The sequence below is a fragment of the Staurois parvus genome, unplaced genomic scaffold (assembly GCF_062004578.1).
Source record: "Staurois parvus isolate SC_StPar_1 unplaced genomic scaffold, SC_StPar_1.0 ptg000151l, whole genome shotgun sequence".
Lineage (NCBI taxonomy): Eukaryota > Metazoa > Chordata > Amphibia > Anura > Ranidae > Staurois > Staurois parvus.
Window position 1 is genome coordinate 5,104,172 of NW_028317947.1, and position 27,888 is coordinate 5,132,059.

Sequence of the window (27,888 nt, forward strand, 5' to 3'; positions counted from 1 at the left end):
TTCTTCTTCTTCTTCTTCATCCTCATCCTCAGAAGAAGAAGAATGAAAAGAAGAATGAAAAGAAGAAGAAGAATGAAAAGAAGAATGAAGAGATTCTTCTTCTTCTTCTTTTCATTCTTCTTCTTTTCATTCTTCTTCTTTTCATTCTTCTTTTCATTCTTTTCATTCTTCTCATTCTTCTTCTCCTTCTTTTCATTCTTTTCATTCTTCTCATTCTTCTTTTCATTCTTCTTCTCATTCTTCTTCTTTTCATTCTTCTTCTTTTCATTCTTCTTCTTTTCATTCTTCTTCTTTTCATTCTTCTTCTTTTCATTCTTCTTCTTTTCATTCTTCTTCTTCTTCTTCTTCTTTTCATTCTTCTTCTTCTTCTTTTCATTCTTCTTCTTCTTCTTCTCCTTCTTTTCATTCTTCTCCTCCTTCTTTTCATTCTTCTCCTTCTTCTTTTCATTCTTCTTTTCATTCTTCTTTTCATTCTTCTTCTTTTCATTCTTCTTTTCATTCTTCTTCTTTTCATTCTTCTTTTCATTCTTCTCATTCTTCTTTTCATTCTTCTTTTCATTCTTCTCATTCTTCTTTTCATTCTTCTTCTTTTCATTCTTCTCATTCTTCTTTTCATTCTTCTTCTTTTCATTCTTCTTCTTTTCATTCTTCTCATTCCTCTTCTTTTCTTCTTCATGAAAAGAAGAATGAAAAGAAGAAGAATGAGAAGAATGAAAAGAAGAATGAAAAGAAGAAGAAGAATGAAAAGAAGAATGAAAAGAAGAAGAAGAATGAAAAGAAGAATAAGAAGAATGAGAAGAAGAAGAATGAAAAGAATGAAAAGAAGAGGAATGAAAAGAAGAATGAGAAGAATGAAAAGATTCTTCTTCTTCTTTTCATTCTTCTTTTCATTCTTCTTCTTTTCATTCTTCTTCTTCTTTTCATTCTTTTCATTCTTCTTCTTCTTTTCATTCTTCTTTTCATTCTTCTTTTCATTCTTCTTTTCATTCTTCTTTTCATTCTTCTTTTCATTCTTCTTTTCATTCTTCTTTTCATGAAGAAGAAAAGAAGAATGAGAAGAATGAAAAGAAGAAGAATGAAGAAAAGAAGAATGAAGAAAAGAAGAATGAAGAAAAGAATAAGAAGAATGAAGAAAAGAAGAATGAAGAAAAGAAGAATGAAGAAAAGAAGAATGAAGAAAAGAATAAGAAGAATGAAGAAAAGAAGAATGAAGAAAAGAAGAAAAGAAGAATGAAAAGAAGAAGAATGAAAAGAAGAAGAAGAAGAATGAAAAGAAGAAGAAGAAGAATGAAAAGAAGAATGAGAAGAATGAAAAGATTCTTCTTCTTCTTTTCTTCTTCTTCTTTTCATCTTCTTCTTTTCATTCTTCTTCTTTTCATTCTTCTCATTCTTCTCATTCTTCTTTTCATTCTTCTCATTCTTCTTCTCATTCTTCTTCTCATTCTTCTTTTCATTCTTCTCATTCTTCTTCTCATTCTTCTTTTCATTCTTCTTTTCATTCTTCTTCTCATTCTTCTTTTCATTCTTCTTCTTCTTCTTTTCATTCTTCTTTTCATTCTTCTTCTTCTTTTCATTCTTCTTCTTCTTCTTTTCATTCTTCTTTTCATGAAGAAGAAAAGAAGAAGAATGAAAAGAAGAAAAGAAGAATGAAGAAAAGAAGAATGAAGAAAAGAAGAATGAAGAAAAGAATGAAGAAAAGAATGAAAAGAAAAAGAATGAGAAGAATGAAAAGAAGAATGAAAAGAATAAGAAGAATGAAAAGAATGAGAAGAAGATTGAAAAGAATGAGAAGAAGAATGAAAAGAATGAGAAGAATGAAAAGAAGAAGAATGAAAAGAAGAATGAAAAGAAGAATGAAAAGAAGAATGAGAAGAATGAAAAGATTCTTCTTCTTCTTCTTTTCATCTTCTTTTCATTCTTATTTTCATTCTTATTTTCATTCTTCTTTTCATTCTTCTTTTCATTCTTCTTCTTCTTTTCATTCTTCTTCTTCTTTTCATTCTTCTTCTTCTTTTCATTCTTTTCATTCTTTTCATTCTTCTCATTCTTCTTTTCATTCTTCTTTTCATTCTTCTTTTCATTCTTCTTTTCATTCTTCTTTTCATTCTTCTTCTCATTCTTCTTTTCATTCTTTTCATTCTTCTTTTCATTCTTCTTCTCATTCTTCTTCTTCTTTTCATTCTTCTTTTCATTCTTCTTTTCATTCTTCTTTTCATTCTTCTTTTCATTCTTCTTCTTCTTTTCATTCTTCTTTTCATTCTTCTTTTCATTCTTCTTCTCATTCTTCTTCTTCTTTTCATTCTTCTTTTCATTCTTCTTCTTTTCATTCTTCTTCTTCTTCTTCTTTTCATTCTTCTTTTCATTCTTCTTTTCATTCTTCTTCTTTTCATTCTTCTTCTTCTTTTCATTCTTCTTCTTCTTTTCATTCTTCTTCTTCTTTTCATTCTTCTCATTCTTCTTTTCATTCTTTTCATTCTTCTCATTCTTCTTTTCATTCTTCTTTTCATTCTTCTTCTTTTCATTCTTCTTCTTTTCATTCTTCTTCTTTTCATTCTTCTTCTTTTCATTCTTCTTCTTTTCATTCTTCTGCTTCTTCTTCTTTTCATTCTTCTGCTTCTTCTTCTTCTTCTTCTTTTCATTCTTCTCATTCTTCTTCTCATTCTTCTTCTCATTCTTCTTTTCATTCTTCTTTTCATTCTTCTTTTCATTCTTCTTCTCATTCTTCTTTTCATTCTTCTTTTCATTCTTCTTTTCTTCTTTTCATTCTTTTCTTCTTTTCATTCTTCTTTTCATTCTTCTTTTCATTCTTCTTTTCATTCTTCTTTTCATTCTTCTTTTCATTCTTCTTTTCATTCTTCTTTTCATTCTTCTTTTCATTCTTCTTCTTCTTCTTCTTCTTCTTCTTTTCATTCTTCTTTTCATTCTTCTTTTCATTCTTCTTCTTCTTTTCATTCTTCTTCTTCTTTTCATTCTTCTTCTTTTCATTCTTCTTCTTTTCATTCTTCTTCTTTTCATTCTTCTTCTTTTCATTCTTCTTTTCATTCTTCTTTTCATTCTTCTTCTTTTCATTCTTCTTCTTTTCATTCTTCTTCTTTTCATTCTTCTTCTTCTTTTCATTCTTCTCATTCTTCTTTTCATTCTTCTCATTCTTCTTTTCATTCTTCTCATTCTTCTTTTCATTCTTCTCATTCTTCTTTTCATTCTTCTCATTCTTCTTCTGCTTCTTCTTTTCATTCTTCTCATTCTTCTTCTCATTCTTCTCATTCTTCTTTTCATTCTTCTTCTCATTCTTCTCATTCTTCTTTTCATTCTTCTTCTTTTCATTCTTCTTCTTTTCATTCTTCTGCTTCTTCTTTTCATTCTTCTGCTTCTTCTGCTTCTTCTTTTCATTCTTCTCATTCTTCTCATTCTTCTTTTCATTCTTCTTTTCTTCTTTTCATTCTTTTCTTCTTTTCATTCTTCTTCTTTTCATTCTTTTCATTCTTCTCATTCTTCTTTTCATTCTTCTTCTCATTCTTCTTTTCATTCTTCTTTTCATTCTTCTTCTTCTTCTTCTTCTTCTCATTCTTCTTCTCATTCTTCTTTTCATTCTTCTTTTCATTCTTCTTTTCATTCTTCTTTTCATTCTTCTTTTCATTCTTCTTTTCATTCTTCTTTTCATTCTTCTTCTCATTCTTCTTTTCATTCTCATTCTTCTTTTCATTCTTCTTCTTCTTTTCATTCTTCTTCTTCTTTTCATTCTTCTTCTTTTCATTTTTCTTTTCATTCTTCTTCTTTTCATTCTTCTTCTTTTCATTCTTCTTCTTTTCATTCTTCTTCTCATTCTTCTTCTTTTCATTCTTCTTCTCATTCTTCTTCTTTTCATTCTTCTTCTCATTCTTCTTCTTTTCATTCTTCTTCTCATTCTTCTTCTTTTCATTCTTCTTTTCATGAAGAAGAAAAGAAGAATGAGAAGAAGAATGAAAAGAAGAAGTATTCCAGTACAGCAAAAAGTGTATCTGCAGAGAGCTCCGCTATTTCTGACAGTTCTCTGACAGTTCCTTCACATTTACAGCGGTTGAAACATTGTATCTGTTTCCGAATAAAAACATCTGTATCCTAAATGGAAACAAATAGATACAATGTTTCAACCGCTGTACATGTGAAGGAACTGTCAGAAATAGCGGAGCTCTCTGCAGGGACACTTTTGCCGGCTGATCGGGAAAAATCCGATTCGCGCACCCGAAGTATGCTAATATTCGGATTCGCCGCGAATCGAATTTTTCCTGAAATTCGAAATGAATTCCACTTCGCCTGGTTCGATTCGCTCATCTTTACTTACATTCATACATACACATACTAGGGGCAATTTAGACAGGAGCCAATTATGAACCTACCAGCATGTCTTTGGAGTGTGGGAGGAAACCGGAGTACCCCGAGGAAACCAACACAGGCACAGGGAGAACATGGAAACTCCAGGCAGGTGGTGCCGTGGTTGGGATTTGAACCGACGACCCGAGTACTACCAGGCGGAAGTGGTAACCGTTTAGCCACTGTGCTGCCAAATCGCTGTATCTCTGCAATGTTGTCAAAACTTTTTAGTGTGGCACTACCAAATGGAAGTTGAGGATGTCACAAATAACCACTGGTACATAAATACACACAGGAGAATGTTTCTGTGGAGGGAGGTGTATTGTAGTACATCATAAATTTGTTGGCATTTTTAATAATACGTTAATGGATTCATTTGAATTAGGAATTGGGAAGAGGGCATTTTTGGGGGGTTGAGCTTGTTGAAGGGCTTCCTGAATTCTCATCCTCTTCCACTTATGTTCTTCGGCTCTTGAAGCATGCATGCCACTCAAAAACTCCTCGAACGACTCATTGTAGAATCGCTGTAAACTTGCCGAATCATGTCAAATGTCTCTGTGGCAGATGTGCCCAGTTTCACGCAGAATTTCACAGTTTTGCTCTTTGTTCTAACTTGCTGTCCATGATGAAATCACAGAAGTGGTATTGCCTGTGGTCAGGATAGCACCAGTGGCACAGCTCCCGATGTACACAGGACGATGTCTTTTGACAGACTGATTTATGAAGGTCGGTGCTTTCTGTGACTGTGCGTGCAGCCTTGTGCTGCCATTTGTTGGTGCGTTTCAAAACTAGTCTTGAAACTTTGATAATGCACCAACAGATAGCAGCACAAGACTGCATGCACAGTCACAGAAAGCACTGTCCTTCATAAGTCAGTGTGTCAAAAGACATCGTCCTGTGTACATAGGGAGCTGTGCAACTGGTGCTATTTCCTGGAAGAAGAAAAAATGTATTGGGTGTCTATCACTAAAGCCTGCGAGGTGAAATCAAAGTTTCAAGACTAGTTTTGTAACGCACCAACAGATGGTAGCATAAGGCTGCACGCACACTCACAGAAAGCACCGAGCTTTATAAGACAGCGTGTCAAAAGACATCGTCCTGTGTACATCGGGAGCTGTGCAACTGGTGCTATTTCCTGGAAGAAGAAAAATGTATTGGGTGTTTTATCACTAAAGCGTACGAGGTGATATCAAAGTTTCAAGACTAGTTTAGTAACACACCAACAGATGGCAGCACAAAGCTGCACGTACAGTCACAGAAAGCACCGAGCTTCATACGTCAGTGTGTCAAAAGACATCGTCCTGTGTACATCGGGAGCTGTGCAACTGGTGCCATTTCCTGGAAGAAGAAAAAAATGTATTTTGTGTCAATCACTAAAGCCTACGAGGTGATATCAAAGTTTCAAGACTAGTTTTGTAATGCAGTCTTGAAACTTTGATATTGATATCACCTCGTATGCTTTAGTGATCGACACCCAATACATTTTTTCTTCTCCCAGGAAATAGCACCAGTTGCACAGCTCCCGATGTACACAGGACGATGTCTTTTGACACACTGACTTATGAAGGTCGGTGCTTTCTGTGATTGTGCATATTTTATTCTTCCAGGAAAGTTCAAATTTGTAATAAAAGCTGAACGAAGTACATCAGCCGAGGATCTTCATGGTCTTGTTAATGGCGATCAGCATTTTCTGTGGTGTGAAATTTTAGGTGTAAAGTTGACCTATGTGAGCATGTGATACGAGCTGTCACTGTAAACTGCACGGGACCAATCAGAATGCAGAAAATTGCAGTGCATGCTGGGAAATAGTTTGTTCTCATAGCAGACTAGTGATCCTTTTGCTGGTCTGACCTGTCTTGGGAGTGGCACCGTAGAAGCAAGTGAGTGTTTTCTTCGCTCTCATAGCAAACCTGTCGCTGGGGAGTTGCCATTCAGGACAGGCTCTCTACTATGTCATGGACCTTAGATTTACAGTGCTCACGCTGTGTACTAATATCAATACTTTGTATACTATTATTTTTTATTTGTTTCAGCTTTTATACAAATAAAAATGACGTTCCATAATAGATCCCTCATTTGACATGGCCATAGATTTACTAAATGCTGATTACATATATGGGACCTGTTTGGGCCCAATTACATGGTTTATGTATTGAGATGAGTGCACTACTGTATATGTATATTAACTGTGTCATTTTCACCTTTAGCCAGCAAACCGAGCATTTTACAGTCCAGCCCCTATAGCTTCTATACGCCCAACAGCTCATTGGTCACAGCATTCCAGGCCTATTCGTAAGTAAATACCTGTGTGTGGTTTTGTGTTTTTTTTTTTTTTTTTTCAGGTTTTCATTTCTCTTAATCAAATCAATACAGGGCACTTTTACCCCCTTCCTGTCCAGGCCAATTTTCAGCTTTCAGCGCTCTCACACTTTGAATGACAATTGCACGGTCATGCAACACTGTTCCCATATGAACTTTTTATCATTTTTTTCACACAAACAGAGCTTTCTTTTGGTGGAATTTAATCGCTACTGAGTTTTTTTTTTTTTTTTTTTTTACTAAATAAAACAAAAAATACCCTTAAACTTTTGAAACTTACTTTTTCTTTGTTTCTGTTATAACATTTTGCAAATAAATAACATTTCTTCACAAATTTAAATCAAAATTGATTCTGCTACATTTCTTTGGTGAAAATAATAAAAATAATTTAATTTGTACTTTTTTTTTTCATATTTTTTCAATTTTTTTTTTTTTTTTTAATTTTTTCTTTTTTTTTTACAATTTTTTTTTCAACACACTGTGACCAAAGAAATACAATGTTACCATAGTAACATTGAACTACCCTGGGCAAGTGATCAGGATTGGATTGTTCTTCTTGCAATCATTGTAACTGAATGAAATTGATTCATTCAGTCTTGTGATTGGCTATGATTGGGCAAAGCTGATCACATGATACAGATGGGCTGTGAATGGCCCTGTCTATAGCATGTAACTGCTTTTAACAGTCACAGCTAACCACATAATTGTATACAATGGATGGCATTACAGGAAGCCATCCATTGTATACAATTGACATGATCTGCTGTGATTGGACAAAGCTGATCACATGATACAGATAGGCTGTGATTGGCCCTGTCTGTAGCATGTGACTGCTTTGACCAGTCACAGCTAACCACATAATTGTATAAAATGGATGGCATGACTGGGGCAGCACAGTGGCTAAATGGTTAGCACTTCCACCTGGAAGTACTGGGGTCGTTGGTTCGAATCCCAACCACGGCACCACCTGCCTGGAGTTTTCATGTTCTCCCTGTGCCTGCGTGGGTTTCCTCCGGGTACTTCGGTTTCCTCCCACACTCCAAAGACATGCTGGTAGGTTAATTGGCTCCTGTCTAGATTGGCCCCTAGTATGTGTATGTATGAATGTGAGTTAGAGACCTTAGATTGCACACCCCTTGAGGGTTAGGGACTGATGTGAATGTACAATATATATGTGTAAAGCGCTGCGTAAATTGACGGCGCTATATAAGTACCTGAAATAAATAAATAAATAGTGACAGGAAGCCATCCATTGTATTCAATTGTGATTAGCTGTGATTGGGCAAAGCTGATCACACGATACAGATGGGCTGTGATTGGCCCTGTCTGTATCATGGACTGCTTTCACCAGTCACAGCTAACCACATAATTGTATACAATGGATGGCTTGACAGGAAGCCATCCATTGTATACAATTATTGTGATCTGCTGTGATTAGTCACAGTGGTCACATGATACTGGCAACGGGCCGGTGTAGTGATATGTCATCAGTTGTGTCCCGTGGACACAGCCGGTGACAGATCGCGCCGCGGCTCTGTGAGTGGCTTATTTTGACAGGATGTCATATGACGCCCAGTCACAACAAGGAGTGTCCGACACGGCTGTCAATCTGCAATAGGCTGGACGGGAAGGTGTTAAAGGCATAATACAAAGAGCTTGCACTTCTTCATATATTAAAGTGTATCTAAATCCCAAAACTGAATATACTGCAGCTTAAGAGATTTTAGATGTAGTGGCTGCATTTGTTTTCTTTTTTCGTTCTTTTCACCTGGTAATTCTCCAAATGATGCATTTTCTTTCCTGGGATGACTACGCTCACTTACTCCACTGTATCTATGGAGGGAAGCTTTTACCTAGACGGCTCATGTGATTTAGATTCCAAACACACCTTCTTAACTCCTGCTGCCAGCCACTACTGAGACACAGCCACAGGGGAATGGGCAGAATCTGGGTCATTGCGGCTTCTATTTCTAGATATGCAAAACCCCATCCACCCCATGCTCCATTCCGTAGAGATCCCCTTAATTAGCAATGGTAGATCACAGGCCCAAGGGACCTGGGACAGAAGGGTCAAATAGCATGCGTTCTGCAGATGGCCTTAAAGCGGTTGTAAATCTTTACGTATACCCAGTGTAGTGACTGGCCTCAGGTGGTACGCAGAGGGAAAAAAATCCCCCTACATAAGTTGTACCGGTTAATCTGCAGTATTCACTTCTCTACATTCGGTCAAATTTCTGAATTTATAAAGCTTGTCTGAGATTTCAGAAAAGAGTGGAGAGCTGACATTACAAAGGTCAGTGAGGGGATCTCTGAGAGCTGACTAGAGGGAAGGGACACACCCCCCCACCCCCCTCCACATAGCACACAGGAACAGAGCTGAGGCTGTCAATCAGCTGGCGCTCCCTCCCCTGTCACCATTTGTCTCTTGTGGTCAGGAAAATTTGTCAGAAGTGATTTGTGCTGATAGCAGAGCAATGAAGCAGAAGACAGAAATGATACTTGGTTATGTAGTTAGTCTGGCTGAAAAAAGTCAAAAGTCTATCCAGTTCAACCATAAAAAAAAAAAAAAAAAAAGTTATAATCCTATACTCACAGTTGATTCAGAGGAAGGCAAAAAAAACCCAGCAAAGCATGATCCAGTGCTCTGGATAGAGACAAGTACACACCATAGAGGGATATGCTTTGTTCATATTTCATGTCTGAGGTTTACATCCACTTTAAGGAAAATCAGCACCACTTAGGAGTATAATACAGGCCCCTGCCCCCCTCTCCTTCCGTTTCTTGATCACTCCTTACTGCCAGAAAAAAAAAAAGGTGTCTCACAGAGTGGGTGGGATTGCAAAAGTGCGCAATTCCCGGAAAGTTGCCTGCATAGAACCAATGGTCTAAGAATGCAAGTCCAGTACTCTACTCCGAAAAAAACGATGTTTATAAAGAAGAAAAAATGATTATTATTATACAGGATTTATATAGAGCCGACAGTTTGCTCAGCACTTTACAATATAAAGGGAGACAATACAGCAACAATACAGTTCAATACTAGAGGGATAGGAGGGCCCTGATCCCGGGAGCTTACAATCTAAGAGATTACAATATTTGCTGAAAATGCGATTTTAGCATGAAAAATAATGTAGTCTCCTTGTTTAATGAATGGTAAGCTGCTGTATATTACATTTTTATTCTGGGACTTGGATATCCTTAACCACTTCCTGTCCGGACACTTTCACCCCCTTCCAGTCCAGGCTAATTTTCAGCTTTCAGTGCTATCACACTTTGAATGACAATTGCGCAGTCATGCAACACCGTACCCATATGAATTTTTTAGCATTTTTTTGAGACAGATAAAACTTTATTTTGGTGGTTTTTATTCACCACTAGGATTTTTATTTTTTTGCTATATAAATGAAAAAGTCCCAAAATTTTGAAATAAGTGTTTTTCTTCTAAAATTTTGCAATAACCTTTCTTCATAAATCTTGGCCAAAATGTATTCACCTATCTTTTGTAAAAAAAAAAAAAATAACCCAAGTTAGTTTATAACCAAAAAGTTTCATTAAAATTTTTTTTTTTAACATTTTAATTTTTTTATATTATGATTTTTTTTTAACATACTGCCACCCTAGCAGTACAGTGTAACCATAGTGACACTACTACTTGTGGGGGGTGATGAAGATTTTTTTTTTTTTTCTTACACTGACTGCTTTTACACCCATAAAGGCTGCAAAAGCAATCTTTTCTCCTTCTCTCTGGCTGCATTCCTGCAGCCATTGAGAAATACTGTAAGAGCTGTGATTGGTCACAGCTTGTCACATGGTACAAGGCTGTTGTGAATAGCCCTGTACCATGTGACCTCTATGATCATTCACAGATTTTACAAGTAGTAAGCAATGATGTCAGGAAGTGACATCTTGTTTACTACTGTTCATGTGATCACTGGCCAATCAGTGATCACTTGATCAGGACCTCACACAGAGGTCCCGTACAGCGATCTGGACTCAGTTGGCACCGATCGCGGTGCTGCGTGCTCCCAGGGAGGGTGCACAGGCAATGGATGCGGGGGAACGTTTAGAAACATCCACCCACTTCGGCAGCACTCCCATCCGGCCGTTTATCAAATGGGCTGGACGGGAAGTGGTTAATAGATTACATTTTTGCTTTTGTGTGTAGCTGTACTTTAAGATTTCATTAGGTAAGTCCCATTGTACTTGGTCTAACATTGGGTGCTTGCAAAGTATGCCCCTGAACACTTTTTTTTTAAAAACCGATCGCAGTGCTGCGCTCCCCCAGGGAGTGTGCACAGGCAATGGATGCGGGGGAACGTTTAGAAACGTCTAACCGCTTCGGCAGCGCTCCCTTCCGGCCATTTATCTACATGGGCCCGACGGGAAGTGGTTAAAGGATAAGTTCACCTTTTGGACAAAAATAATAAATGCACATTTTTTTGCAGGTACAAAAAAAGTGCATTTATTATTTTCATCCACAGGAGCCTGGAAAGCATTGCAGTAGATGGCTGATGCCATGCAGGTCTCCTGCAGACCTGTCAGAATATCTACCTGTCATACAGGATGTACTGCCAAGCAGATATTCTGACTGGATTCTTCAGTCAACCACCATGCTGCTCCACAGCACTGTGGTAGTTTATTAAAAATTACAAAGCGACAGCCTCTAAATCTCCTGGGACTTGTAGGCGCTCATTCACAGAACTCCATCAATGAGTGACGCAGCCTTTTGGGTGGAGCCCCGCACGGCCGCGCTGTTTTCATGTCTGACAGATGATACGGGAAAACTTCTCCCTGTAGAATCTGTCAGAGGGAGGGTGTGCGGCGGCTGTGGCTATGGAAACATGTTACATGTTCCCCCCTAAAAACAGGTGGAACATGTAACATGTTCCTAAAGGTGAACGTACCCTTTAAGTGTTCCCATTGTATTACAGTAGGAATAGCTGCTGGAATTGAAGAAGCCTGCCTTTGCGTGGTGGTAGAGCAGGGCAGGTATGGCTGAAGGTTCTTCAAAAGTTCCCAGAAGGTCACTCAAAGTACTGAAGTGAATAGATTAGCATGGCAGCCAGGAAATGAGCATTTCCAGGATAGGTCAGCACGGCGGTCTACATATTACCTTGGTACATGTTTCCCTTAAGAAATACAGTGAGATACCAGGATCACCGCAGACCCCTTGCACCTTCTTGTACAGATGAAGCTGTTTAGAAATTATATTTATTTTTTCTTTTAGAAAAGCTGAGGGCAGGTAAAGTGCCTTTTTGATGATTTACTTATTCACTTTTTCAACCTGTGACTACAGATTACCATCCACCTACACCAATACTGCGACACTTTCCTCCCAGACGCATGCCCTCCAACATCAGTACGATGAAGCAGGCTTCCACGCAGGTGCCTAGAGTTACTCCGCAAAGTCATAGAGTAGGTAAGAAATGCAACAATGTCTCCATACATTGAAATGTCTTCATCTTTTCCTCTCCATTCTCCTTGACTTCACTAAACATGAGAATTTCCTCAATTCCTGTTTTTGAGTTGTCTCTGTAAATGAGGACCCCCCCCGAAGCAAAGAGAATTCCAATTTTCGACAGTTTTCACCTCCTATTTTATTTTATTTATTTTTTACAGGTACTTATGCAGCGCTTTTCAATCGTACATTCACATCAGTCCCTGACCCTTAGCCCTGGTTCACATATATGCGGCCGTGCAGGCCACGTTTGGAGCGGGCACGAGAGCCCATTCATTTGTATGGACTCCCGTGCCCCGGGACAAGCAGAGAAGTCCCTGCGCTTCTTCCAAAACTGCAGCCCGCATGGGAACCTCGGTTTCCAGTACGGTTGCGTTTTCCAGTGCGGGCGGCGTGTCATTAGAATTAATGGCACCCGCCCGCGGGTCCGCATTTCTCTGTGCGGGTACACGGATTTTCATGTGGATCTGCAGTGGCACCACCCGCACAAATGTGAACCTAGCCTCAAGGGGCGTATAATCTAAGGTCCCTACATGCACATATTAGGGCCAATTTGGACAGGATCCAGTGAACCTACCAGCATGTCTTTGGAGTGTGGGAGGAAACCAGAGTTCTCAGAGAAAATTCACGTAGGCACAGGGAGAACATGCAAACTCCAGGCAAGTGGTGCCATGGTTGGGATTTGAACCAACGACCCTAGTACTGCCAGGCAGAAGTGCTAACCATTTAGCCACTGTGCTGCCCATTGGAATATTTCCTTACAGCTCTAACTCTAAAACTTAGGATTTTGTTTTTCTTTTATTTCTGTGACAGGGCTCCCCTGGACAAATGGAGGGGTGAATCTCTCTGGTGGTGACACAGACCTCAATTAAAAAAAAGCATTACTTAACCCCCCCCCCCCTTTTCCCATGTTGTGTTTTTTTTTTTTCCCCTCTTACTCTGTATTGCTGTATTCTATTCAAAAACGCATACTCCCCTGCACAGCGAATCCAGCGGTTTCCCATTGTGATCTGTTTGGGGGGACATGCCCTGGGTCTTGTGCTGCCATCTTGGTCTTCTTCTGCCATCTTTGTCCTCTTCTGCTGGTTGCCTCTTCCAGGTGCAGGCAGCCAGCTACTAATGACGTAGCCGCTTTGTGTGCCTGATCATGCAGCCAGCTGGAAGACATGGCATTCATTTCCCAGGAGGCTGCAAGTCCGGGTATACGTCAGTCTAACCTAGGCCAGAATGGTAAAGAAATAAAAGAAAAAGGGCGCACCAGCCTAGTGCATTATCTCCGGGGTTTTTTTTTTTTTATTATTAATAGGTCAAGCTAAAAACATACTCACATCATGTGATAACAGGCATGTAGAGCCACCACCTCATGGCACAGTGAAATTAATGACCCAACAGGAACCAACCCTAGGAAAGCACCGTCTGGATTCCAAAAGCCGCTTACGCATTTCGAGGGAAGTCGAAATGTGTAAGCTGCTGTTGGATCCTGGACGGCGCTTTCCTAGCGTTGGTTCCTGTTGAGTCATTACTTTCACTGTGCCATGAGGTGTTTGGATTGTGGATGGCGCTTTCCTAGCGTTGGTTCCTCTTGGGTCATTACTGTCACTGTGCCACGAGGTGTTGGATCCTGGACGGCACTTTCCTAGCGTTGGTTCCCGTTGGGTCATTACTTTCACTTTGCCACAAGGTGTTGGATCCTGGACGGTGCTTTCCTAGCGTTGGTTCCTGTTGGGTCATTACTTTCACTGTGCCACAAGGTATTGGATCCTGGACGGCGCTTTCCTAGCGTTGGTTCCTGTTGGGTCATTACTTTCACTGTGCCACGAGGTGTTGGATCCTGGACGGCGCTTTCCTAACATTGGTTCCTGTTGGGTCATTACTTTCACTGTGCTACGAGATGTTGGATCCTGGATGGCGCTTTCATAGCGTTGGTTCCTGTTGGGTCATTACTTTCACTGTGCCATGAGGTGTTGGATCCTGGACAGTGCTTTCCTAGCGTTGGTTGCTGTAGGGTCATTACTTTCACTGTGCCACGAGGTGTTGGATCCTGGACGGTGCATTCCTAGCGTTGGTTCCTGTAGAGTCATTACTTTCACTGTGCCACGAGGTGTTGGATCCTGGACGGTGCTTTCCTAGCGTTGGTTCCTGTAGGGTCATTACTTTCACTGTACCACGAAGTATTGGATCCTGGATGGCGCTTTCATAGCGTTGGTTGCTGTAGGGTCATTACTTTCACTGTGCCACGAGTTGGTGGCTTTACAGGCCTGTTATCACACATTTGGCAGTATGTTTTTAGCTTGACTTATTAATAAAAATAAAAGAAATGAGGATAATGCACTAGGCTGGTGCGCTCTCTATTTTTTGTTTCTTTGCAGTTTGCTGGACTCCCTCGGTCGTAAGAAGGCAGCAAGGCCTCATTTTCCCCTGCATGTGGTTATTTGGGGCATCCACCATTTGACCATAGTTTCTCACCTATGCACAGGAGGATTTCTTCTATTTTTGCCATTAGGCCAGAATGGTGCTGGGGGGGGAGGGGCCAAAGGAAAAAAAATTCAATTCTGCCTGGGATAGGGAGTGGGGGTGCTTAAACGAAACCACCTTCCCTTTTGGGAGTTAAGTTCCACTTTTAAAAAATTTTGGGGCATCCCAGCTAAGTCTAAGTTCACACCTAAGCGTTTTCCACTGCATTTTTTGCAGAAACGCGGTACAGTCCATTTAACCTGATTTCCTATGGGACATGTTCACATCTGCGCGTTTTCACCCGTTGCGTTTTCTGGAAAGGGTCCAGGAACTTTTTTAAATGCAAAAAGTTGCTTTTTTGGTTCTCTAGACTTCAATGGAGACGCTGCAGAAAAGCATGTAGTGCATTTTTGCTGCGGTTTGCGTTTTTAATCTGCCTAGCAACAAGAAAAAAATGCAAAACGCTGCAAAAACACGTGCAAAAAGCACCGCAGAAACCGATCAAACGCAGACTGCATAGGTGTGAACCTGGCCTTATGAAACACAATGGAAACAATACACGGTTATAATAATTGGCTTGCATTTATGCCTGAATCGAATGTAAGTAAGCAGCAAAAAAAAAAAAAACTAAAAAAAAAATTGGGGGGCAGGGGCATTCAGGCATTTATTTCTGAGCTGACCAAGGAGATACGAGCAGTTTTAAAGGAGGGAGGAGTATTTCAAGTGTAAAAACGCACATGCAACCTAATGTTTTGCATATTTACATGCTCCCCCCCCCCCCCCCCCCATGAAGCTTGGGGGGGAAGAAATATCTTAATATGCAAAAAAAAAATAGCAAAAAAAACAACAAAAACAAAAAAAGTGTACTTTTTGGGTGTAGGGTGTCTGAGAGTAAGGCGTACAAGTGTGAACGTAGGCAATGAAAAAGAATGGGATTCTACATGTAAAGCCTCAAGAGGTGGAAGAAACAAGTGGCGAGGGAAACACTCAAGAGTGAAAGGGGGGTAAGTCCCCAGTGACACCGGTGCGACCTGTTATGCTATTTGACAGGTACAAATCACATGACAAGTCGCATCCTATTGTCCGCAATGAAAGCGGCCCGACTGAATCACACCGGTTTTGAAAGTACTTCATGCACTACTTTTTGCAAGTTCAGTTGCGACTTGCATTGACACCGCACCTGAAGTCACACTGACATCTGACTTTGAAATCGTGCGATTTCAAGTGAAGTCAGATTTGGTGCAACCGAAGCCTAAAGGAAGGCCCTTTCCTGAGGGGCTGAGGAACAATAAAAGCCAGTTTTCAAATGTACAAAATTCAACATGCAGTACCAGGATATATCAATACGTGGTTATAGGATATTAGATGCTTGGTCATTGGCCTCTAACGTAGATCTGACCTATAATTTTACTAGACATTTTGAAAGTGATTGTCCGCTCGTTTTATCAGAACATCAAAGTGCTAGTAGTAGTCGATTCATCTGCCGGGCACAACAACTTTGTGGCATCCTATACGATGGAATTTGTTTTTCAGTGACAATGATTAAATTATTGATCACTGGGGATTTACAGTCACCTGCTTTGGTAACTTTTTAGCTGTCATAGCAGTGAATCGTATCAGATCAGCTTTTCCTCACCTTTGTTCCCTAGATGAAGGTTCAAAGCTTCTGAAAAGTTGTAAATTGCAATGTTCTGATTTGTAACCAAAATGCAGAAACAACATAGCATTGGTAACATATGAAGGATAGTGAACCCATTTTTTTGTGTTCTTTAAAACATGCTGAAGGGTATGAAGGATTGAATTAATTTTCTTTTGACCATATACTGTAGGTCCTGTGTAAGAACTGTAAGGATTATGCCATGAAGGTTTCTTGGTGGGTTCTTTTTGTGAGGGTTGCCTCTTGAGACTCTGAGTATGTACTGTATGTGGGCCAAGTATTGTGAGCTGCTACTTTTATTAGAACCATAAAGGCTTCTTGGTGATTTATCTTTGACGGTTGTCTCTTCTTGAGACTCTTTGAGTATGTATGTGGGCCACGTATCGTGAGCTGCTACATTTATTAGAACTATGAAGGTTTTTTGGTGGCTTCTTTTTGAGGGTTGTCTCTTCTTGAGACTCTTTGAGTATGTATGTGGGCCACGTATCGTGAGCTGCTACTTTTATTAGAACCATGAAGGTTTCTTGGTGGCTTCTCTTTGAGGGTTGTCTCTTGAAACACTTTGAGTATGTATGTGGGCTAAGTATTGGGAGCTGCTACTTTTATTAGAACCATGAAGGTTTCTTGGTGACTTCTCTTTGAGGGTTGTCGCTTCTTGAGACTCTGAGTATGTAATGTGGGCCAAGTATTGTGAGCTGCTACTTTTATTAGAACCATGACGGCTTCTTGGTGACTTCTCTTTGAGGGTTGTCTCTTGAAACACTTTGAGTATGTATGTGGGCCAAGTATTGGGAGCTGCTACTTTTAGAACCATTCAACACCAATATTATACCAGCTTTCTTTTGGGTCTCGATGGAAAAGGTTAAGGTTGAGCTCACTGCAGCAGGCTTTGGGTGTTCTCCAGGTTCTGGGCATGCCCTTGCTGTTCTGGTGTACAAAGCAGGGCTATTGGCCCTACATTGTATGTGATGATGTCCACATGTGGCTGCCAGCCAGAGCCTTGGAGAAGAGGTTTTAGGGGACTGGTCACACAGGGTGAAGGAAGTCTAACAGCAAGAAGAACGGGGTAAGTCTTACATATTATTCCTCTACTCCCATAGACTTAGTGAACATTTAACCCTTACAGTGTGTATGTGTGTGGGGGGGGGGGGGGCAAGGTTTTATGTATAATGCCCGCAATTCTGCCTTAACACAATGAGCAAAAAGGGGTTCAGTTCTAGTTGAAGTGTCACAGCCGATGCACTCCATGGTTTGTTCTGCCTTTTGAGTAACATGTCTCCACTGCTCTAGAGTCCAGTGGCGGCATACTTTACACCACTGCATCCGATGCTTTGCATTGCACTTGGTGATGTAAGGCTTGGATGCAGCTACTCGGCCATGAAACCCATTCCATGAAGCTGTCTATGCACTGTTGTTTTGCTAATCCGAAGGTCACACAAAGTTTAGAGGTCTTTTAGCTATTGATTCTGCAGACATTAGGCGACTTCTGCTCACTGTGCGCTTCAGCATGCGCTGATCCCGTTCTGTCATTTTATGTGGCCTTCCACTTCGTGGCTGAGTTGCTGTTGTTCCCAGTAGCTTCCACTGTTATAATATCACTAGCAGTTGACCGTGGAATATTTAGTAGCAAGGAAATGTCACAGATGGACTTATTGCACAGGTGGCAACCTATCACGGGACCACGCTTGAATTCACTGAGCTCCTGAGAGCGACCCATTCTTTCACAAATGTGTGTAGAAGCAGTCTGCATGCCTAGTTGCTTGTTTATATACACCTGTGGCCATGGAGGTGATTGGAACACCTGAATCCAAAGATTTGGAGGGGTGTCCCAATACTTTTGGTAATATAGTGTAAGTTGTACCTGTTTATCTGCAGTTTTCTCCTCTCTGCATCTGTTCAAAGTGCTGAATTTATAAACCTTGTTTGAGAGTTCAGAAAAAAGGGGGCAGAGATGAGAGCTGAGAGAACTGATTGGAGGGAAGGGATTCCCCCCCCCCCCCCCCAATCTACACAGCTCACAACAGAGCTGAAGCTGTCAGACTGTGTGCTGGAGGTCCCTCCCAGGTCACCTTTTTTTTCTCTTTGTGTAAGGAAAACTTGTCAGAAATGACTTAGTGCTCTGGATTGAGACAAGTACACACTATAGTGGGATATGCTTTGTTCATATTTCACGTCTGAGGTATACAACAACTTTAAATAGCTAGTAGCCTATACCTAGTCTGGAGGCCCCAAGACCAAAACATTTCTGGTACACTTACATGAAGGTGTCCTATACAGAGACTAATAAACTCCTGACAAATGGTTTGCTCCTCCCAAATGTATTATAGACCGATACCTGTTTGAGGAGGCCTTTATCAAGAAATGGGCCTTTTCACTGTAGATCCAGCAATACACCTTCTAAACAAAGCATGCTTTATACCTACTGAGGTTTCAACAGTGTTTAAAGATCCCATTGACAAATGTTTTCAAACCCTTTCCAAATCATTGTTTTCACTATCAGGCCCTGTTTTGTAACCTACCTTAGGCTGGGCATACAGTAGATGGGTCTTTTTTTCTTCTTTTTGATCAGCCAACGGGCTAATCGAAAAGAAAATGTGAGGTGGATGGAGAATCCTCCCTGCTGTGCCATTTGTATTTATGACTCATTGGGATTTGAATTTGGTTCTGTCCACACTTCAAAGATTACCTTTTGAACCCATCAGGGATATTCCCATTTTTACCCACGCTCACAAGCTAGTTTTCCTTATTGTCATCACCTCTGATCCATGTGTTTGAGCTGGTATCCTTGTCCTGTATAGAACCCTATCTGGTCTTACACAAGGATAAGGTGGTGCTGAGGCTCTTCTTCAGGACATTTTACATCTCTATCCAGCTTCTGTACATCAAAAAGAAATTTCCCTTCACTGCTTGAATGTGGTTCATGCTGTGCAGTTATGCCTGTCAGCCACTGCTTCCATTCCCGATGGTCTCCATAAAGGGGAACCAGCTTCTACTATTTTTCGGTGGCTCTAACAGATCATTGTTGTAGTCTGTGGTCTAGGGATCAGGTTCTATCATTCCCTCTTGAAGCTCATTCTTTTAGATCTGTGATTGCTTGGATTTTCGGGATTGGGCTAGCACCTAGTTTTCTGTTCACACATTCTCTGTTTTATCAAGTGGATGTTCCAGCTTCAGGCATAAGGTCCTTCAGGAAGTTCTTTGAGTTGCAGGCTGTCCCCAGTTGTATTGTTTTGTAATATGGACCTGTTAGTATTTGGTTACTGTTGCCCACCTCTAAGTGGAACTGCTTTGGGTTGTCCCAAGTGACTGAATTCTGTGCCACTTTATGAACTGCAAGAAGCTCATTTAACAGTAGGTACAAAAATCCTATTTTTCAGTAGGTCACTGTGTACAAGTCCAAAGGCATATTGCAAGGGAATAAAAATGTACGGATTGGAAAACAATGTAGATGAGCGTTGCTTTGAGCTAGATTCATTTGGCTAGAAACATGTAAAGTCTCTTTTGCAACAAAAAAAAAAAATGTAATGTTCCTTGCACTTTTTCATTATATATGTACACTGCACAGTACATGTGCTCAAGAGTTACATCATATGTGGCCTTTCGGTGGGGGAAGTGGGGGAGCTAGCGGCACCCATAAGAAGCAGTGGGGAAGATGGCGGTGTTGGATGGAGTGGCTACTTGACCTATCGTCACTAGAAGAAGGCACTGTGTGAGAGAAGTTTGCTATAATATACATGCATATGTATGTTGTTCATAATTGCACATTATGGCAAGTGTCATCCCACCACAGTATGGACTTTCGTTCCCTCTTAATGTGTTACTGAACCCAGAACCCTGCATTCTCTATATCTGGTCTCCCACAGTACACACAACATGGAAATGCAAGTATTTTAGTAAATATAAACTAAATACCGTTTCTCATCAGCAGTATATAGCAGTCTTCTATCAGTGCCTGGCCGAGCACTGGTTAAAGCTTGTAGGAGAAATTTTCATTCTCCCTTGATTGTCCTATGAGCCTGCATGACCCCTGACTCTGTCTGGACAGCGCTGATTGGCATCATGCTGATCACATGTGCTTTCCCAAGAAAAAAAAAACCCTCTAGCTATACACACCAAACTGAGCATGTGCAACTTGACCCCACGGCTCTGTTCTATCGGCAGATGGATTAGATACAGTGGATCAGAGAAGACAGGATCAAACAGCCATTTTACACAATGTGAAGGATTAACCTCTTAGGTTCCACAGTGAGTGTAGCAAGCATGCTTTACTGGATATACAGACTGATTTTACTGGAATCTTTATATATAGGTGAGCGCTGGCGATATCTGGGGAGCAGCTAGCACACAAGGTGAAGGTAACAATCCCCTACAATAGTATATGTAAGAAGGTGCAGCGCTATGATTTTACCATTGTGGGTTTAGTAACACTTTAAGGCAAGACTAAAAGAATTATGTAAATTCCTGTTCATGAGGAAAATACAAGATGCCTTTTGAAGGAAAATTAAATTGTATTTTTTAGTGAATGCATATTTTGAGTTATTTCAGATTCTCTTTTTTTTTTATATTGTGTTTTTTTTTTTTTTTGTTTTTTTTTTTAAAATGTGAATTTTACATTTTTAATTGCTTGCTTTTTATTTTCATTTATTGTTTTTAATATAAAGACTTCTAATGTAATCACCATTGGAAGCTCTATATTTAACACAGGCTCCTTTCGTGTTCCTGCCTAAAAACTGCTGAGATAAGGTCGACTTCTTTCTAGACTTGTGTAGCAATGCGAGTTAAGAAGCAGAGCCTGAGTCTGTTCAGCAAATAACGCTGCCCTATGTGCATATTCGATTCCAAACTAACATTTATTATTTTTTTTTTTTTTTTTTTTATCAGGAACACACATTTACATCTAGACAATTCTTTTACATGTATATCTAAAAGGGCCCAGCCAGTTGACACAAGGAAGGATTGCCATCTTCTGGAGTCTCCGTAAAACCATAGACTTGACTGCAGCTGCAGCAGCATATGGAGTCAGTCTTGTGGCAATAGCTGCTGCATATGTGGCCAGGAAAGACCAAGGTCAGCGTCACACAGTGGGGATGATGACCGCACATTAAGAGCCTGCTACTAGTCTGTCCAACCTGAACCTGTAGAGGTATTGGGATTTCTGAAGCAATATCTAATATGTAAGGGAGAGAGCAGCACTTTTGGCTGTTGTCAGCCATGTGTAAGCGCAGACTTGCTTTTCCTTGCTACTTTTGGGCTTAAAACTAAATTCCATGAATTCAGCAACTTTGTAAAAAGTGCAGGCACAACATGAGTTAAGTCCTAATAGATGCCTGCCACATGGAGGGCTTATCTCTGTTTATATCTGACACATTTGTGGCTCTGATGGAGGAATACACTCCACACTGGACTATGTGAAAGAGCTGAGATGCTCGCCTTTTCCCTCTGCTGCCCACTCACAGAAGCCTTTGTATTTTGTGAATTCAAAGGCTCACATAATATGTTCACAGAAGCCTTTGTATTTTGTGAATTCAAAGGCTTACATAATATGTTCACAGAAGCCTTTTGTATTTTGTGAATTCAAAGGCTTACATAATATGTTCACAGAAGCCTTTTGTATTTTGTGAATACAAAGGCTCACGTATGTTCGCAGAAGCCTTTGCATTTTGTGAATACAAAGGCTCACGTATGGTCGCAGAAGCCTTTGCATTTTGCGAATACAAAGGCTCACGTATGGTCGCAGAAGCCTTTGCATTTTGCGAATACAAAGGCTCACGTATGGTCGCAGAAGCCTTTGCATTTTGGGAATACAAAGGCTCACGTATGTTCACAGAAGCCTTTGCATTTTGTGAATACAAAGGCTCACGTATGTTCACAGAAGCCTTTGCATTTTGTGAATACAAAGGCTCACGTATGTTCGCAGAAGCCTTTGCATTTTGTGAATACAAAGGCTCACGTATGTTCGCAGAAGCCTTTGCATTTTGTGAATACAAAGGCTCACATAATATGTTCACATATTACAAAGGCTTCTGTGATTGGGCAAGAGGGAAGGAGGGGAGGGCATAGTAGCTGTACCAACTCTAAATTTGAAGGGCCTGAGACCAACTAAGTGCAGCCTCTGAGCTCCAAAAGCTTTGCTGCCAGAGCACAATGAACCTGTCATATATAAATAATAGAGATAAACCCAGGAGGTGACAGGAAACCTCATTGGACTTAACTCATAGAGTACACTTTTTAAAATGTTGCAGAATTCCTAGAATTTAGCTTTAACAGAATAACAGGAAAGGGAAGGGTAGACATTGGTGTTTGGGGGGAGAAAGAAAGTTTGCAAATTCTTCTTTGATATTGTGTTTCCTTTTTTTTTATAGCAAATATTGGTACCCAGACAGCTGGCGCTCGGGCCCAGGTGAACCCATCAGTTATGCGTACAGTGCACCAGTACAAGTACTCCAACTCTGTAAGAAATGCACAACCAATGGGAGGCAACGCACACCTCCAACAGGCACTGTATTCTAATTATTCATTTTTGACTGTCACTTTGACATTGTACCACTATGCACAAAATTTGTGGCAGAATTTGTGCCAACCAATCTGCCTGTCTGTTGCTAGCAGCCTATGAAATTCTAGCTTGCTAGCAAATTCCATGTTCGCCTGAACCAGCACGTTTCATGGGGGAGTTCACCACCAAATGCCGCTCCTCTTTGAAGAGAAAATGCCTGCTAAAATTTGTTCAGAAGAAGACACTGCCAGGAATGTCATCTTCTGGTTCCCTGCTACACTCAGTGGTTCCTTCCTGTCTCTTGAGGTTGGTGGAAGGAACCACTGAGTACAGCAGGGGCTCAGGAGAGCAATACTCCAGGAAGTATCTGTTGCTGGACAGAATTCATGGATAGTTCTTCTTTAACCAAGCAGCGTTTAGTAGTGCAGGCTGCAGGAGAGGTATTTACTCTTGTCCTTTTGCAGGCACAGGTTTTTAGGGCAATTTTATTTTTGCCACTAATTTAGGGAATTTAATAAAAAATATTTCATGGCTAAGCCTGAAAAATTATATTCATCTAGGACTAAATGTAGGATTATTGCACTGGTCCAATGGTGTCCATTGGTAACTGGTTCACTTTTTCTCTTTCGTGTAGTTGAGAAGGGCAAGGATCTAGTCCTTCATGTCATGTAAAGAAAGCCAAATATCTCCCCACTAGTCTTTCTCAAGAAGATATGCCTATCTAATACTAGCTTTACATATTTTTCTATGAATGCCATGAAAAGAGCTTACATATAAACCTGTAATTATGTATATTAACTACTCCGTTCAAGCCTATGTCCAGGAAAAAGAAAGCTTTTTAAATGCTCATTAAGGTCTAGGGGACCAGGAAAAGCAGTTTTACTTACCTGATCCCCGGCGGATCATGCCCTCCTTTTCTCCCCTAATGCTTTGGCGGTGAACTGTCCCTTGGCTTTCACACATCCAATGTAGGGCTATAGGCTCTGCATTGCACTTTGTGATGAGAGAGGACCTGAGACTGCCAGAGTGTAGGGAGGCAAAGGCTGTGGGGACTGGTCTAGCAGCATGGAGGATTGGGTAAGTAAGACTGCTTTTTTGGGGGGGTACCCTAGACCAGGGTCCTCCAAACTTTTCAGTGTGAGGGCCACATCATATATTTTGTGAGGGCAAAAAAACAGCTTTATAAATGATTGAATCAAATTTAAATTAATGAATACGTTTTACTTGGAGTTTTTTTGCAATTAGCATGATATGATAACAGGACTGAAAACTTCAGTAAAATAGAGCAAAGAAATTCCAGATAAACTTGAGCTTATCAGAGCTACCCCTGAAATCAGAGTCCCCCTCCCCTCCTTACATCTTGGTCCCTATCGAATCCCCCCCCTTATATCGCAGTCCCCATCAGAGTTGTCCCCCCCCTCCTTACATCGCAGTCCCCGTCAGTGTCCTCCCCTTACATCGTGGTCCCAAGCTGAGCTCCCCCCTTACATCGTGGTCCCAAGCTGAGCTCCCCCCTTACATTGCGGTTCCAAGCTGAGCTCCCCCCTTACATGGTGGTCCCAAGCTGAGTTCCCCCCTTACATGGTGGTCCCAAGCTGAGTTCCCCCCTTACATGGTGGTCCCAAGCTGAGTTCCCCCCTTACATGGTGGTCCCAAGCTGAGTTCCCCCCTTACATGGTGGTCCCAAGCTGAGTTCCCCCCTTACATGGTGGTCCCAAGCTGAGTTCCCCCCTTACATGGTGGTCCCAAGCTGAGTTCCCCCCTTACATGGTGGTCCCAAGCTGAGTTCCCCCCTTACATGGTGGTCCCAAGCTGAGTTCCCCCCTTACATGGCGGTCCCAAGCTGAGTTCCCCCCTTACATGGCGGTCCCAAGCTGAGTTCCCCCCTTACATGGCGGTCCCAAGCTGAGTTCCCCCCTTACATGGCGGTCCCAAGCTGAGTTCCCCCCTTACATGGCGGTCCCAAGCTGAGTTCCCCCCTTACATGGCGGTCCCAAGCTGAGCTCCCCCCTTACATGGCGGTCCCAAGCTGAGCTCCCCCCTTACATGGCGGTCCCAAGCTGAGCTCCCCCCTTACATGGCGGTCCCAAGCTGAGCTCCCCCCTTACATGGCGGTCCCAAGCTGAGCTCCCCCCTTACATGGCGGTCCCAAGCTGAGCTCCCCCCTTACATGGCGGTCCCAAGCTGAGCTCCCCCCTTACATGGCGGTCCCAAGCTGAGCTCCCCCCTTACATGGCGGTCCCAAGCTGAGCTCCCCCCTTACATGGCGGTCCCAAGCTGAGCTCCCCCCTTACATGGCGGTCCCAAGCTGAGTTCCCCCCTTACATGGCGGTCCCAAGCTGAGTTCCCCCCTTACATGGCGGTCCCAAGCTGAGTTCCCCCCTTACATGGCGGTCCCAAGCTGAGTTCCCCCCTTACATGGTGGTCCCAAGCTGAGTTCCCCCCTTACATGGTGGTCCCAAGCTGAGTTCCCCCCTTACATGGTGGTCCCAAGCTGAGTTCCCCCCTTACATGGCGGTCCCAAGCTGAGTTCCCCCCTTACATGGCGGTCCCAAGCTGAGCTCCCCCCTTACATGGCGGTCCCAAGCTGAGCTCCCCCCTTACATGGCGGTCCCAAGCTGAGCTCCCCCCTTACATGGCGGTCCCAAGCTGAGCTCCCCCCTTACATGGCGGTCCCAAGCTGAGCTCCCCCCTTACATGGCGGTCCCAAGCTGAGCTCCCCCCTTACATGGCGGTCCCAAGCTGAGCTCCCCCCTTACATGGCGGTCCCAAGCTGAGCTCCCCCCTTACATGGCGGTCCCAAGCTGAGCTCCCCCCTTACATGGCGGTCCCAAGCTGAGCTCCCCCCTTACATGGCGGTCCCAAGCTGAGCTCCCCCCTTACATGGCGGTCCCAAGCTGAGCTCCCCCCTTACATCAGAGGGCCAAATAAAATCTTTCTACGTGCCGAATTAAGGCTGTGAGCCATAATTTTGGAGACCTCTGCCCTAGACCATAATAATAATAATGTGTGTTTAACCCTTGTACTGAGGGGGCAGCCCTACTGAAAAGGTGGAATTTTCTTTTCCCAGGGGTTCAGCTTTAACCACTTCCCGTCCGGCCCATATATATATATATATATATATATATATATATATATATATATATATATATATATATATATATATATATATATATATATAAATGGCCGGACGGGAGCAGTGCAGGGGTGGGTGGCTGTTTATAAACGTCCTCCCTGCTTGTGCGCGCTCCCTGGGAGCGTGCACCACCGCGATCCGGTGTCCGTTGTACGGGACCTCTGTGTGAGGTCCCGATTATATGATCACTGATTGGCCAATCGGTGATCACATGAAGAGTAGTAAGCAAGATGTCACTTCTGACATCATTGCTTACTACATGTGAAATCTGTGAATGATCACAGAGATCACATGGTACAAGGCTATTCACAACAGCCTTGTGCCATGTGACAAGCTGTGACCAATCACAGCTCTCACAGTATTTCTCAATGGCTGCAAGAATGCAGCCAGAGTAAAGGAGAAATTATTGCTTTTAGAGCCTTCATGCAATCCGTGTAAAAGAAAAAAAAAAATCATCACCCCCCACAAGTAGTACAGTGTCACTATGGTGACACTGTACTGCTAGTATGACAGTATGTAAAAAAAAAAAAAAAAAAAAAAAAATATATATATATATATATATATATATATATATATATATATAATAAAAATGTTTAAAAAAATTTATATATTTTGGTTATAAACTAATTTTGTTTTTTTTATTTACTAAAAAGATAATTGAGTACATTTTGGCCAAGATTTATAAAGAAAGATTATTTATTTGCAACATTTTATAACACACTTTTTTTCAAAATTTTTGGACTTTCATTTATATAGCAAAAAAAAAAAAAAAATCCCAGTGGTGAATAAATACCACCAAAATAAAGTTTTATCTGTCTCAAAATAAAGCAAAAAAATGCATATGGGTACAGTGTTGCATGACCGCGCAATTGTCATTCAAAGTGTGATGGCCCTGAAAGCTGAAAATTGGCCTGCACAGGAATAGGGTAAAAGTCTCCGGACTTGAAGTGGTTAAGGAAGCACTGCTATTTTTGTTTTTCTTCCATAGATGTTTGTTAAAAAATCAATCAATCTCTAAATTTCAGAAAGTAAAGTTAGATGTGGTAAATACAATTTCTAAAAATACGAAAAAAAAAAGAAGAAATTACACACCATTCTATCATTGCGGTTAATAAACTACTGTGATCTGTGCCTGCTGGAAAATTACAAACAGATGCCAGTAACCTAATGTAGCCCCCACTGGTCTATGGCAGTTTAGAAATAGCTGATGTAGTGAATCTCTAGACATTACATTGTTGTAGCTGGTAGGAGTTATTGTTCACTCTGTATTCATTGGAATTTATTAATAGGCGGTTATTGTTTTAATGAATTGCCCCCAGTTTACCATGTATAATTGTTTCTAGACCTTTGATTATACTGCCAACTACAGGAGAAAGGGACCCCAGACACAAGGAAACGGAAGGCCTGCCCCTTTTAATATTCTAGCTCCTCCCAGCTTACACTTTCTCAGTCGCTTAGTGTGCTCATCAGATCTTTCTTAAGTTGAATCTCTTTTGGAAGATTTTTTTACTATCAACAGCTGTTGGTAGATTCATGCCAGATACTAAAATCCTGGAAGTCTCTCCAGTCCGCCAACAAGCTTGGGTTTTTCCAGTTCATTAAGTATACCGTTCTCTTATGTGATAGCCCTAAATTCTTTGACGTAGGGATGCACCACTATATCGGCAGCCGAGACATATGGGACGAAAATAGTATTATCGGTATTTTGCGGGTAGGAAAAAATGTGCCACAAAAAATGTTGCATCTCATAGACTCTTGCAGTAATGCCCACTAGTGACTTCAGTGCAAAATCATCTCTCATAGACGGTCATGCAAAGTCGCGTCCCTATTGACTTCAATGCAAAAACGCCCCCTAATGACTTCAGTGCAAAACTGCATCTCAGAAATTTTCATGCAAAGTCACGTCACCATTAACTTCAATGCTAAAATACCCTCTAGGGACTTCCATGCAAAATTGCGTCTCGTAGACTTTCATGCAAAATTGCGTCTCGTAGACTTTCATGCAAAGTCGCATCCCTATT

The 27,888-nt window shown here is 41.1% G+C and overlaps 1 protein-coding gene across 1 annotated transcript in view; it reads left to right on the forward strand.

The window, feature by feature from the left end:
* Positions 1-27,888, forward strand: part of LOC149463864 (embryonic polyadenylate-binding protein-like) — a 100,979-nt gene that overhangs the window by 42,984 nt on the left and 30,107 nt on the right. Inside the window, exons 9-11 of the mRNA XM_089674713.1 lie at positions 6,558-6,642; positions 11,966-12,088; positions 22,601-22,734. Coding sequence (XP_089530839.1) covers positions 6,558-6,642; positions 11,966-12,088; positions 22,601-22,734 — 342 coding nt within the window. The remainder of the gene's footprint in view (positions 1-6,557; positions 6,643-11,965; positions 12,089-22,600; positions 22,735-27,888) is intronic.